Raw genomic sequence first — 13,280 nt, 5'->3', positions numbered from 1 at the left:
TGTTTGACATAAGATGGCACTAAACATTAAAGAGATGATCTGATATCTAGATCATAAATTATTATGTCATCTCTAAGCTTTATTGGCACATGTAGATAAGTTTTATTAAAATATTATTATCATCAGCCAAGAATTTGCCATGAAATATTAGGTTTGCTAAATTTTTCCTACATTTCTGGCCAAAAGCCTTGATATCTATGTTTCCAATATAGTTTTAGTGCATTTAATATATGCTAGAAATTGTCAAGTGGGAACAAAGAAGAGAAACTCCTATTTTCAGGTGAAATCTTGTCGCCCCCAGATCACTTATTTTTGCTACCTTCTCTTTCCTGTTTGCCAAGGTCACTGGCAATCCAGTGTATGGGCAATTGCTTGGCATTTGTAAATTTCTGAGAGTGATAAGGTCAGTGGGAGAAATTGGTGTCTCTCTAAAGTATGCTTGTCATTGCTGTATGCATCGGAGATCCTAAAATGGTTGGGATAGTGCAATTCTCGGTGGGTGTTACTGTTTGTTTTGAATGGGTGTTTGTGAGAAAGTGTCTCACAGGCTGTGTGTTATGCAGTCATTCCCACAGGGAAATAAAACTTGGGCTTAAAAAGTCAATATTTTGGAGATAATTACATATGGCAGGAGATTCTGTTGTGTTTTCTTGTTTTACATCCTTCTTTGGACTTTCCCTCTCTCTGGAGCAAAGGTAGGGTGTGGAAACTTGTGAAGAAAGTCCAAGGAGTTTAGTCAACCAGCCCGATTTAGTGCTCATGTGATTGAAGAATGGTCGACGTCCCTCTAATTTTTCCCCCTAAAGGAAAATAACCAGTAGCCAGCCCAGTCTCATCACTCTTTTTCTGGAACTACTAGTTGAGATTTGGGTTTGTATTCTTGCTTTCATGTCACTCTCCAGACTGTGTTAAGTTTTCCTCAGTATAAGACATTGCTTCCAATTGGCACATACTATCTGGCCACAGCTTTTAAGGCCAGAGGTCGATCCCTGACCGAAAGTGAAGTAATGCAAAGTTGTCCCCCTCACGCCTAAGACAAAAAGATGAGCTGGACAGATTAGATTCCTTGCTTGATACTTTGAAATCGACCATCTGAGAATTGGAGACAATTAGCTGTAGGCCCAAGCAGAAGATTTCACCTGAGAGGTTCATAAAGGCTTCTTGCAAGATGACAAAGAAGTGGACAGAGGGATCGAATGGCAGAGGACAGAAGGAAGTGGAGAAGCCTGAGACAGAGAGATAGAATTGAGGGAGTGGACCCAGTCTTGTACTGAGACCTGATAATTCTTCTTCTTCTAGATTACAGTCCAGATGTACCCTTTCAATATCACTCCCATCCTTCCAGTCCCTTCCCCTGGTGTTTACAGTGGTTATCTCTGGAGCCAGACAGACTTTAAATGAATGATTTGGGGGTAATTCATTTGAATCTTGACTTCAATGTTCTTAACTGTAAAATAAGTACAGTTAAGATCATTATTTCAGATTTTATATTATTCTTAATGTACTTAAAGCTTTTTACTACCTCACCAACCTCCTTGATCATACTTTATTACTCAAAGAGAACACATAGCAAATATTCAACAAATTATCAATCAAGATGAAGTAACCGAAGTTGATTTTCATGCAGCATCCCTTAGTAGGGAAACAGCCACCTTTCTGGACAACTATTACTATTCCCTTATTGAACTAAAAACAGCCTACTCACTGTAGCCCAGCAATGGGTTGCTGTTGTTATCCTAAAAACTAATAGGTTGGACCTCATATTACTGGAAATACATTTTATGATCTACTTAGAACTGAAATTTCTTCCTAAGGTGACATTAAGTCTAGAAGACACACTTACAGATTATTGTGATTGCAAGAATCTTTCTCTTTATGCCATCCATTCTAAGGGCCTGTGTTTGTCATCTCTATGCATTGCATTAATATGTTATATGAAATTCATAACACAATACTCTTCTTTAAGGCAGCAAGTGAAGATAAAACATGAATATGTACATGCATGTATGTGTGTGGGGGGGTCACGCACATGTACTGAGGGATTGGAGGATAGATTGTAACCTGTGAAAGAGGGTTAGCAGTATCCTTTGATGGATTTAAACAGTTGAGGATTCTGTTTTTGCCTACAAAGAGTTGATGAACATTTGGCTATCTGAAAGAAAGAGATTAAGAATTTTTTAAAATTGATTTTTGCTTAGTGTTGGAATATAGCCCCAACTACTCTGAGCCAAAGAGCAAAATATCTAGATATGGAAGAGCTGGTCTGAATCCATCTGGCTCCAATATATTAAAGGTCAACAGCCTTTCACTTAATAATAACTGATCTTCTGTATAAATAGTATATACTGTAGTCCTAAGAGAAAAAATGGAATAAATCAACATTAAGCAGTGTTGTACTGTTGCTGTATATAACCAAAGAATCTTTTGATGTAGTGGGAAGATTAAGTGATAAAAATAGTGGTCTGAAAACAAAGCTCTTTGTCATTAGTATGTAGTGTATAATTAGAGATGGTCTACAATGGTTGGTGGCACTCAAGTCACAGAGGGCATTCTTCTTACGGCCAATTAATGTAGCCAATGATGGATCCCTTGATCACTGTCAATTTGGAAAGAGGGAATAGGTGTCCATAGTGTTAATAGCTAAGGGAAATTTGCTACTGCCCACATAAAAGGAAATAATTTTTACACTATGTAATAGATATAGATGAATATATTGATGATGACAATGCTTGCAGAAAAAAAAAATGAGAAGGTGGAAAGGGTAAATAATCATCACAGATAATATTTACCTTCTTCCCATATCATGAACCATCAATATGGAAACTACCAAACTGGTCACATTTACATACTATGATCATTTGGAAATATGAATTCAAATTCAGTAGAATAATGTGCAACTTATTCAATAGCTAATTCAAATGTGGAAAAAAGAAAACTTTGCATCTTTGTGAAAATATTTCCCCTAGATCACATTATTTCTGATTAAGCCAGAAAACAAAATAGCATTCAGAGTCCCTGTTTATATCTTCTCAATTAAGATCCAGTTCATTTAATCATGTGTCCTTTACACTGGAACTAAGACAGTTTATTCAATGACATTGAGAGGCTTGTTTTAGCAATTCAAGATAAGGTGATGTCAGGAGGGATAGGAAGCCTGTGAATGTCACCTTCAGTATTTTATGGTTCTGTTTTATGCATAAGAAAGAGAAACCAGGGTGGTAACTTAGGCAGATCAATGATTCCTAAACTTGGCTAACTATGAAACTCATCTGGAGGCACTTGCTAGAAATAAAGAATCTGCCCTTACATGGTAGTTTGAGACAGGTGAATCTAATGCTTGAGAAAAGCTGTTGTAAATGATGTGTAATTACTAAAGAAAAAATTAAATCTAAGTGACAGGGTGCATCCTCATGGCTACTGTGTCTTATGCTATGAGGCTAAGACTAGAGGATGGCATTTAACTTTGGATAATGGATCAATAAATGAATTAACATAGCACTATAGATCACAGAACTCCAAAGAACGTAGTACAATATAAAGGATAAAAGATCAATAGGACGACAACCATAGAATTGATTGATAAACCTTGGGGGGAAGTCTAGACATCTAGCTATTTAATTAGAGCTGTAATAAAATTTATTGATATAGCTGTTGCACTTAATGGAAATTTCCATGAAGCCTATATATAAAACGATTGATGTGCATGACTGTGGCAAATGTGAAACAAAATTGTCAAAGCAGGGTAGGTAGTGTCTCAACAATGGCTGCTGACTTATAGCTATTGATCAGTCCTGGTTGATAGCCAATGGTATCATAAGTGAGAGAATAATCATCCTCTTTAATCAAGCAAACAAAAGAGTAATTTATTATATAATATCAAGCCAATATATTTTTCACAGTAGGATAAACACAATATAGAAAGTGGAGAGAATAACCCATAAGGTAAATGACTAGTTGTGAAAATAATCAATGCATAATTAACTGTCTATTAGAATCTTCTGGGGCTAGGTACTTGTGTTACATGCCAAGGACACAAAGACAAATGAGACATGGTCCCAGATCTCAAGTATGAATTACTTAGAAGGGTCTTCTGGTATCTAATCTAGACCTAAATTAACTTTTAAATTGGTCATAAGTAGTAGCATAAAAATAGAGGACATACAGTCCTTTAAGAGAATCCTTCTCTCTCAATGATATCAGTAGCCTTGTTATTTTCATACAAAGTTTTGTGCATTTATTGCTTTTAATAAATATTAAGGAATTAAAAATTATAAAATTTGATTTGGTTAAGGCTGGCCTTTTATAGATATAAACCTGCTTAGTAAAAAGTTATTTCAAGATGAGTAATTTCTATATTCAATTGATCATACATACATATAACATAGTAAATGATTAAACAATTTAAAAAATCATCCCTGACTTTATTCATTCAATTTAGTCTTGTAAATAAATACTTAGCCAATTTAGGTGATTAACACTTATAAAGGGACCTGCTACTACTATGACGAAAGAATGGACAATATGTTTCTCAGTTTTGTGTAATTAGATATGTGTCTGCTGACGTTAATTGTATGCAGTATAATTTACAAACAGTATGAGGGATTATTTCTATGGCTAAATCCCCATTTCTCAGTGAAAATGAAGTATAACAAGCATAATGTAAATTCAGCCTTGTAAAACATTGCACACCGGAAATACTTTGAAGAGATTGGTGGAAATCTTAGAAAGTATTTTCAAGATCAAATTAATAGTTACTGATTCTGTTCTGCTTACCTTTCTGGAAACAATAAGAGGATTTTTCTCCAAATTAAGTTTTATATATAGCAAAAATGGTGACAATTTAAGCTAAATATCAGAGAACACTTTTGTCCATCTTGTGGAACTTATTTTAGGTAAACATCAAGCCTCTATATTCAGGTAAATGCCCACTTATTTGGGATAGACAAGTATTACAGATTTTCCAAGAGTGGATACATGGTACAATATACTGAACACAAGAACTAAGGGAAAGGAGAATAACTCTCCTTTGCAATCAATCATAATTCTTCAAAATTGTACAATGCATGAGATCTTCATATGACAATCAAGGATATACTAGATGGGCACAGAATTGTAGTAGAAAGCTTTGGCTGCTAGCATGATAGCGAAGGTGACTTTTAGCATTTTAGAAGTTATTAATTTACATTTAAGAAAACATAAGATCAATATCCCATCAATTTTTAATGCACTTTTAACATGCACATTAAAATGAGAAAACATTTTTGATATACTTTCTACACGCACATTAAATTAGAGCAGGAGCAAATAGATACATGTGTGACATCACTGGACTGAAGCACATTTATCTCCTGTTCAACTAAGGCCTATCTATTTTCCTGAATCTTGAATAATGTGAAAGTTAAGGGCTCAGGATCATAACCACGTCTAATGATGAACTGAACCATAGAAAGCTTTAGCTGGCCTGCCACTGAAGGACTGGGCGTATTATTCTGAACTTTAGTCTGAAAAAGGCACACGATGCCTGATATCTTACTAATGCTCTCCTTACTAGACAGAGAAACATGGCAACTTGAGTATAATTTTTCAAATATTCAAACTCCTTTCATGTGCTTCCTAGTGGAGGCTTTGGCTTTACGGAGCTTCTATAAATGTGATAATTTCTTGGTGACAGGAATCAATTTAGATAAAAAACAAAAAAGACTGCTAAAGGAAACACCAGTGTTTCTAATGTTAATGAATACAGAAAATATTCTCACATGGTGGACAATGAATTTGAACGTTTCATTTTCTAGCTGTTTAGAAAACTTGTCCTTTTATTCTCTTCCAGTAACATCTGGAGACATCAACAAAAAGGAAAATATAGACTTACAAAAAGAGTAAAATAATACTGAATACTCATTGTAACTTCTATGCCTGAGAGATATTTTAACACTTAAAACAGCTTACATGTTTTTATACAACTTTAAAGGTAAAGTGGCTTAATCATTAGAAAACATCAGTAATGAACATATTAGGCAGTGAAAACAAAAACTAGGAAAAAGTCACTAGAGGAAATACAATATTCATTGGTAAAGTGACATTGTTACTAGTTACAAAGTTCTATAACATAACAAAGTAAGTTTTATAAAAATGTGTAAAAGTTTATGATAACATTTTGCAAAGGCCAAGCTGATGATCCATCGAGTAGGTTATGACCATGTTATTTTAAATAAGTGTTAGCATTTTATGGCATCCCTTCACATGTCTGCACGAACAAAAGAAGCAAATACTCCATCTTCCCGAGCCAAGAGGCTTTCTGGAGTGTCATATTCTAAAATATTTCCTCGCTTCATCACAATGACTAGGTCTGCCGTCAGAATAGTGTGAACCCGATGCTGTGAGTGAAAAGAATACAGGTATTTGTTACAAATTTGGGGGCACAAGTGGCAGCAATGTATATGAATACTTCACCAATTATTCGGGGACATTTATTTACCTTGGGGTGAATTGTTAAAATAACGGCCAGTATGGCTGTGTCTTATATGGAAGGTATTAAACTGATTGCAGCTAATATAGTAGTTTCACCCATTTTCATGGAAGGATAATTTCTATAAGTAGGCTAAAAAATGTTTTGTCAAATAATTAAATAAGAAGAGCCATCATGAACCAATTGAGTTATAGCTTAGACCAAAATTATCTCTTGTGTGGAATCAACTAATTCTGTGGGCTAACACACAATTGGAAGAACTCTGGAAGGTGGTCAATTCTGGGAAGACAATATGGAGAAGTCCATTCTGGCAAGCAGTATTAGAATGGATTATTCAGGATTTCAGACATGCCATCTCTTAGTCTTTTGAGATCACTGCCATCATTTGTTCTGTCTTTCCACATGGCGCCCTTTGGCGAGAAGCTTACGTGTTAGTAATTAATAATAATAAAAGCTACCACTTATTGAGCATATATTACACATTCAGTGCTCCTGACACATACTTGTTAATCATCAGAACATTCCTCAAGTATAGGTGTTAGCGCTCTTCACTTTTTAGGGCAGACCATTGGAGTTCATAGAGATAAAGCAAAATCAGGCAATCATATAGGTGTTAGCAGCAGAACCAGCATCAAAACCGGGTTTAATTTCAAAGTGTGAGATATTTCCAACCGGCTACCAAACTGCTTCCTAGGGAGAATCTGGTGGATCGTTCACCTGCCATTGTTAGCATATGGTTAAGACACAGGCTCTGAAGGTAGAGTCGGCTTATATTTTGGTTTCACCACCTGTTAGTTGCACAATCTTGAGTAACAAACTTGATTTTTGTATGTCTCAAGTTTCCTATCTATGAAATGAATAATAGTACCTGATTCAGAGAATGGTGGTGAGGACCAAATGAGATAATCCATGAAAAAAAATTCAGCACTGTGTCTGACACATACAAGCAAAAAATAAATATCAACAGCTGCTATTTTTTATTTTTAGGATTTACAAGGGAAAAATCTCTGCAGTAACCCTTTCCACTATTCTTGCTTAGTAGGTGCTATCCAATAGACATATAATGTGGGCTACAAATGTGAGACCCACGTAATTTTAAATTTCTTGGAGCCACATTTTAAAGGCACTGATAAATAGGTAAAATATACTTTAATTATATACTGGAACCCAATATAGTCAAAATATTATTTTAACATGTAACCAATATGAAAATTATTAATGAGGTAGCTTACATTCTTCTGTTAGTACTGTTTTTGAAATCCAGTGAATATTTCACACTTATAACAACTCTCAATTTGAAATACTCATATTTCAGATGCTCAATAGCCACATGTGGCTAGGTGCTACCATGTTGGACCTGGATCATGCAGGTCAAAACATCAACATGCTGATGGGAGTGCTAAACCTAGAAATACCATCTGTTTAGCTGCTACATGGGCTTCCAAAGTGCCTTCTCCTAACAATCCAAAGGGCAACCGAACGCTGTCTCCAGGGGCAAGGCCTATCTTCTGCCCTGGACCACTTAGATGGGGGAGTCTCAAGGTTCATACGTTCAGAAAAGCTAGGGGACTCACAGCTAGAGGGGAAAGGAAACACGTATATGGAGTGTGATAAAGATGGCTGACATAGATGGCATCACTATTTTCAACATCCATAGACAAACCTATCATTCACTGAAGGTCGGTAGCTAATGATATAACTTAGGGAATGTCACTAATTGGAAGATAATGTTTACTTATCTTTGTGAAAGGAACAGAGACGTTTTCATACTCACACATTTAGAAAAAAATACACTTAACACTGTTTAATATATGCTGTCCATTTTCCCTCCAAAAAAATTTAGTTCTTCAATAACCATATTGCAGATGTTAAGGAAAGAATTTGGCTGTTTCCTCTTCTTCTTCTTCTTCCTTTTTTTTTAGAGTTTGACTTCTACATCCATAATAGAATATTATAAACATTGCCTTGATATTCTAAAATAATGTTTATTTTTCTAATGAAAACATTAAAAAACTTGGCCAATGAAAATAAATATATCTGGTTTTTATTCTATTAATCCAAATAATTATTTGCTTGACATAGTGTGGTGTCCATTGCAATAGCATTGAAATTTTCAAAATGCTCCACAGAAATTAATCTAATTAAGAGTGAAGAATGAGTCACTTTCATAAATAATGCCACGCACTCTTTTGGTGCATGAGGGCTTCTTTATAGAAGCCAGAGAAAGTTATCTTAAGCTATTCATAATTTTCATTGGCAGATAACAAAATTAACAGAACAATTTTTAGCAGGGGAGGAAAAATAGTTACTTGTAATAGAGCTCAGGATCATTCTACAAGGGGTCCCCCACAAGTGGGTCATGCTGTCTCTTATAAGTCTGTTAAGAGGAGTTGGTCCCACAGTAATTTGTTCTCCCCATAGTTTTCTGAGTGTCCGGTGGGGAGAACTCTAAGTATCCTGGTAGCCACCTCCACACTAGTGGTCTTGAAATGGAGAATGAGTGAAAGATATATAAGCACATAAAAAGAATTCAGTGAATGTAGCAGATCAGAAATGAAGTAAGAACATTTTTTTTTTTGGTGGAAAATACAAATGATGCTCAAGTAACCTTCTGGGTGTAGATTAAAAGGAACCATCTAACAATACCATGCTTCATGCCAAATAGAGAAAACTTGCCTTTTGAGTAGGCAAGAGTCTGTTTTTCCCTCTTTTATCTGCCCATTTAGAGAGAACAGGAAGTTCTTTCTCCTTATCGCTCCACTGAGAAAATTATTGAAAATATTACGGAATCTTTTTTCAAGTTAGCCAATTCTCTCACCATTGAATTGTTCACATTTTAGTATGAATGAATTAACCAGGCAACTTCTTCTTCAGAGCAGGAGGAACCTTGAATTTACTGGGGAAGTGAGAGAAAATGTTTTTTGGTTTTTTTTTAACCGAGGTCTTGTTTGAAGAAGATGGGCCCTGACAGGGAGTCATTTCCTGCCACCTTGAAAATGCTTCCCAGGGTGCTCTTTCTCCCATGCAGCATTCACAAAGCGGGCAGCCGAAGCAGGCACTCCATGCATAGATCAGCAGTTAAACTTAAGTAATTATTTAAGTGAATGCATCTTCAGGAACATGCGTGGTGTTTTTAAGGACACTTACAGAACGTCCCTCAAGGAATAGGGAAACGGGCCCTTAAGCCAGAGGTAAGTATGGTTCTTGGGGTTTTTGTAGACACTCTCTCTTGCATGTTCACATTTCAATACATACACATGTACCTCATTCAAACTGAACACAACTGAAGGACCTGGTTGGGCTGATTACTGGGACAGTACCCTATAGTGAGTTCCCTCACCACATCTCTCCCCTTGGAATCACTGGGTTAGCCTTGCCTGACTGAGGGGATGCTGCCAGGATAGCTACCAGAGAATGGGATACTTGGCAGTAGCTCGTGATGGTCTACTTGTTGGTCATCACCAAAGTGGAAAAGAGGCCATTCTTGTTGGCAAGCAATTCTGGAACCGTCCCACACTCCACTAAAATACCCTCAGAAAAGACTAAGACAAGGCCTGCGTCCAATATAGAAGATACACGATGCTGGAGAGAAAGAAAAGTGTAAAGAAGAAAGAGAATCAGCAAGAGAGAAAAATGTCCAGGTGATTGATTCATTTACAAAATAGTTTGTGTTAAACATGAAGCCTATACACAAGCAAGAATCCACCCATCTGCAGAGAAGAGAGAAAACCATGGTCTATCGTGAGGAAGTTATAACATGGATTATAAAGAGCTTAGCCATTCTTCAATTTGGTTGGTGCTCAGAGAAAATATTGTCTCAGCTGTGAGGTATCTTATGGCCTTCTTTAAAAACAAAAACAAAAACACAACAGTTAAGAATAGAGACCTAGAAATAAGGTGTAAATAGTAGCAGAACTGGCAGTCAAATTTAAGAATTTTGCTTCTGAAACTGCTCATCAGACCATCAAATTGTGGAAAAGAGAATTATCCCATATGAACTACCACTGTATCTAGTGAAAAAGCACAGGCCATGACCTGCTGGAACCTAGATTTGGGATGCTCTGGCATTGTAACTTAGGGGTGGTGGGTATATCAGACAAGCTAGAAATAACAATGCAAAGGTTTTCAGAGCATAGCAGGCTGTCTGTTTCCTTTTTTTTTTTTGTAAGATACAGAAACATTAGCAGAGAAACACATAATTCAATATAAGCATATTTTAATTGCTGAAAAATAACGATTATTGAATCCTGGAATGAAAACCAAAGAGGAATAAATCAACTCCATCTCCCATACTTACAGCTATTGTAACAACGGTGCGGTCTGCAAAAGCTGTCATTACCACTTTCTGTAAAATGTTTTCCTGCCAAAAAATAAACAAATTAATTCTGAATTTTTTCTGGACTACTTCCTCTCACTATGATATTTGGTCCCCAAGAACAATGCTTCCACAAAGCCCAAACTCTCTAGGAACTCCCACTCCTAAGTTTGTTGCAGAAGATATAACAGGGAGCAGTCCCCAAGAGCAACTTCATGCCAGTGTCTTCAAAATGCAAATAAAACTCATCTGATCAATGAGAATGACTGATAGGTTTATGACCAAGGAACTGAAAGAGGGAAATGAAAGCAATTGAGCATGGAGATGCTCACTTGAGTTACACCACAAAAAGTATGTATTCAATCCCTGGTCTAGGTGGTTGGATGTTGTCCTGTGCACAGAAGGGTTGCTAGTTTGATTTTGGGTTAGAGCGCATGCTTAGATTAAGGGCTCAGGCCCTGGCAGGGGGCATTCAGGAGGCAGTCGATCAATGTTTTTCTCTCACACTGATGTTTTTTTTTCTCCCTCTCTCCTTTTCTCTCTCTCCAAAAAACTATTTAAAATGTTTGCTTTTAAAAATAGTTTGTATTCAAAATTAATAAAACCTTAGAAAGGTGTTACCCTTTGGGCCAGAAAAAGGAAAAATAAAACACATGCTCCAAATTTGAAATTTGTTCCATAAGGAAATATTCCAGGAAGGGAACATTTTTATTTCCACCCCAAACTACTTTTATCTTTATATATTAAATTATGTTTTGGTTAAAGATTCTACCTGTCACCTAGAGGTAAGCTTGATTACCTAACTTAGTCTTAATGTGAAGAAGTTCTGTTTTACAATCTTTATTGCCAGTTTATTCTCATTCACATTCTCTCTCTGTTTCTCTCATCTCTATTGAGGCAATATTATCCTGTTAGTAATCTCAGTATTGTAAAACCCAAGTAATCAATACTAATTTTGATGTAATTATGCTTATTTAGTGAAATGGCTTGATTAGAAACTACTTTATTGCTTTAAATTATGTTAACTTTGAGAAAATATACTGTAACTTTGTGTAGCTACTTTAATTGATTCATCTTACTTAATAGAAAGAAATGATGCCAAATTAGCATTTCCATAGATAGTTGGCTCCTAATCCTGTTTCACTTTTCAGGGCAGTTTTACCCAGTCTAAGCAAGAAAATAACGTGAGGCTGTGGATGTTTTATATTTTTGTTCTTTCTGATGCCAAACTTTTAATATTAAGTTAATTTTTATAAAAACATTGATTGCTAGATGATTCAGTTTGTGATTTAATGTGGATTTTTTCCACTTAATCACAGCCTTCTAGAAAGATCTTTTTTTGTATATAATTGACATTTTTAAATAACTTGTTTCTAAAGTCACATTGTTAGTATAAACACATTGAGAAGATCATTATCAATTATAGCCCTTATTAATTCTAGTGAATCTTTCTTCAAATTACTTTAAGAAATTAATGATTGGCTTTGGTCATTAATAGATTATATTAACTAGAGATTTGTATATTTCATCTTTGAACTTTCATCTAAATACTTGAATGTAGTGCAGTATGCTCATCTACCAAGACCTAGAATTTTACTATTTTGAGAATTTAACAAAAAGTAATGGCAAATTTATTTTGTGTTTATTGGCAATAGGAACACCCTTCAAATTAGCATCTGTGTCCCTCATTATAATTCCCCATGTGCTTTTATCATTTGGTCAAGCAGATAAATGAAATGACACTCAAAATAATAGGACTGAGGATTCAGAACCCAATCAGGAGAAAAAATGTAATTTTCATGTGGCTTTCTTCAAGTCATCAATTTAAAAAGCTTAGATAGTGCACTCACTGTGGCCATGTCGATGGAAGCTGTCGCTTCATCCATGATGAGAATGCTGCTCTTACGGACAAAGGCTCTAGCAAGGCAAAACAGCTGCCTTTGTCCAACACTAAAATTCTCCCCACCTTCAGTGACAATTGCATCTAAATTAGAGGAACAAGCAAGGATTTAATTGAAGAAATGCTACTATCATATTCCTTGGGTAAGGTAGTGAAACAGGTTATATCCTATAAGAGCAAGCTGGATTTTACTTTGTACCACTTGCAAGGATTTCATTTGTGAAAAGTGAAGAGAAATTTTACATTGGAAAAACGAATATAACCCTGGGCTACCCTATTTTTGTCAATAGATGATGTTACCTTCATATAGTAGGATATAAAATACTGTTAAACATTTTGAAGAGTGGAAAACGTTGGAGACTGTTTAATTATACAATATAATAACCTAAGGAGATTATATATATAAGAGGCTAATATGCAAAGTGTCCCCTCGGGAGTTCGACCAGGAGAACGGGAGTTCTATCACTCGCTATGACGTGCACTGACCATCAGGGGGTGGTGCGGAACATGGTGGGCGACCAGTGGTGGCAGGGCACTGAGGGAGTGAGGGAAGGAGGAGGCGGGGAGGCGGGGAGGTGGGGAACCTGATCAGCCCTTAT

The 13,280-nt window shown here is 36.0% G+C and overlaps 1 protein-coding gene across 5 annotated transcripts in view; it reads right to left on the bottom strand.

Annotated features, from left to right (window-relative positions):
* Positions 1-4,004: 4,004 nt before the first annotated feature.
* ABCC9 (ATP binding cassette subfamily C member 9) overlaps positions 4,005-13,280 on the bottom strand; it is a 117,514-nt gene continuing 108,238 nt past the window's right edge. For 3 of the 5 annotated variants that reach the window (XM_006773141.2, XM_015570077.1, XM_015570079.1), the window contains 3 exons: positions 12,632-12,765; positions 10,764-10,826; positions 4,005-6,374 (listed from right to left, as the gene is read on the bottom strand). In XM_006773141.2, coding sequence (XP_006773204.1) covers positions 6,237-6,374; positions 10,764-10,826; positions 12,632-12,765 — 335 coding nt within the window. In that variant the 3' untranslated portion in view covers positions 4,005-6,236. Of the gene's footprint in view, positions 6,375-9,874; positions 10,049-10,763; positions 10,827-12,631; positions 12,766-13,280 lie in introns of all 5 variants that reach the window. The other 2 variants (XM_015570078.1, XM_015570080.1) reach the window with 1 other exon arrangement.

The sequence above is a fragment of the Myotis davidii genome, unplaced genomic scaffold (assembly GCF_000327345.1).
Source record: "Myotis davidii unplaced genomic scaffold, ASM32734v1 scaffold346, whole genome shotgun sequence".
Lineage (NCBI taxonomy): Eukaryota > Metazoa > Chordata > Mammalia > Chiroptera > Vespertilionidae > Myotis > Myotis davidii.
Note: the sequence above shows the minus strand (reverse complement) of the source record. Positions and strands in the feature narration are given on the sequence as shown.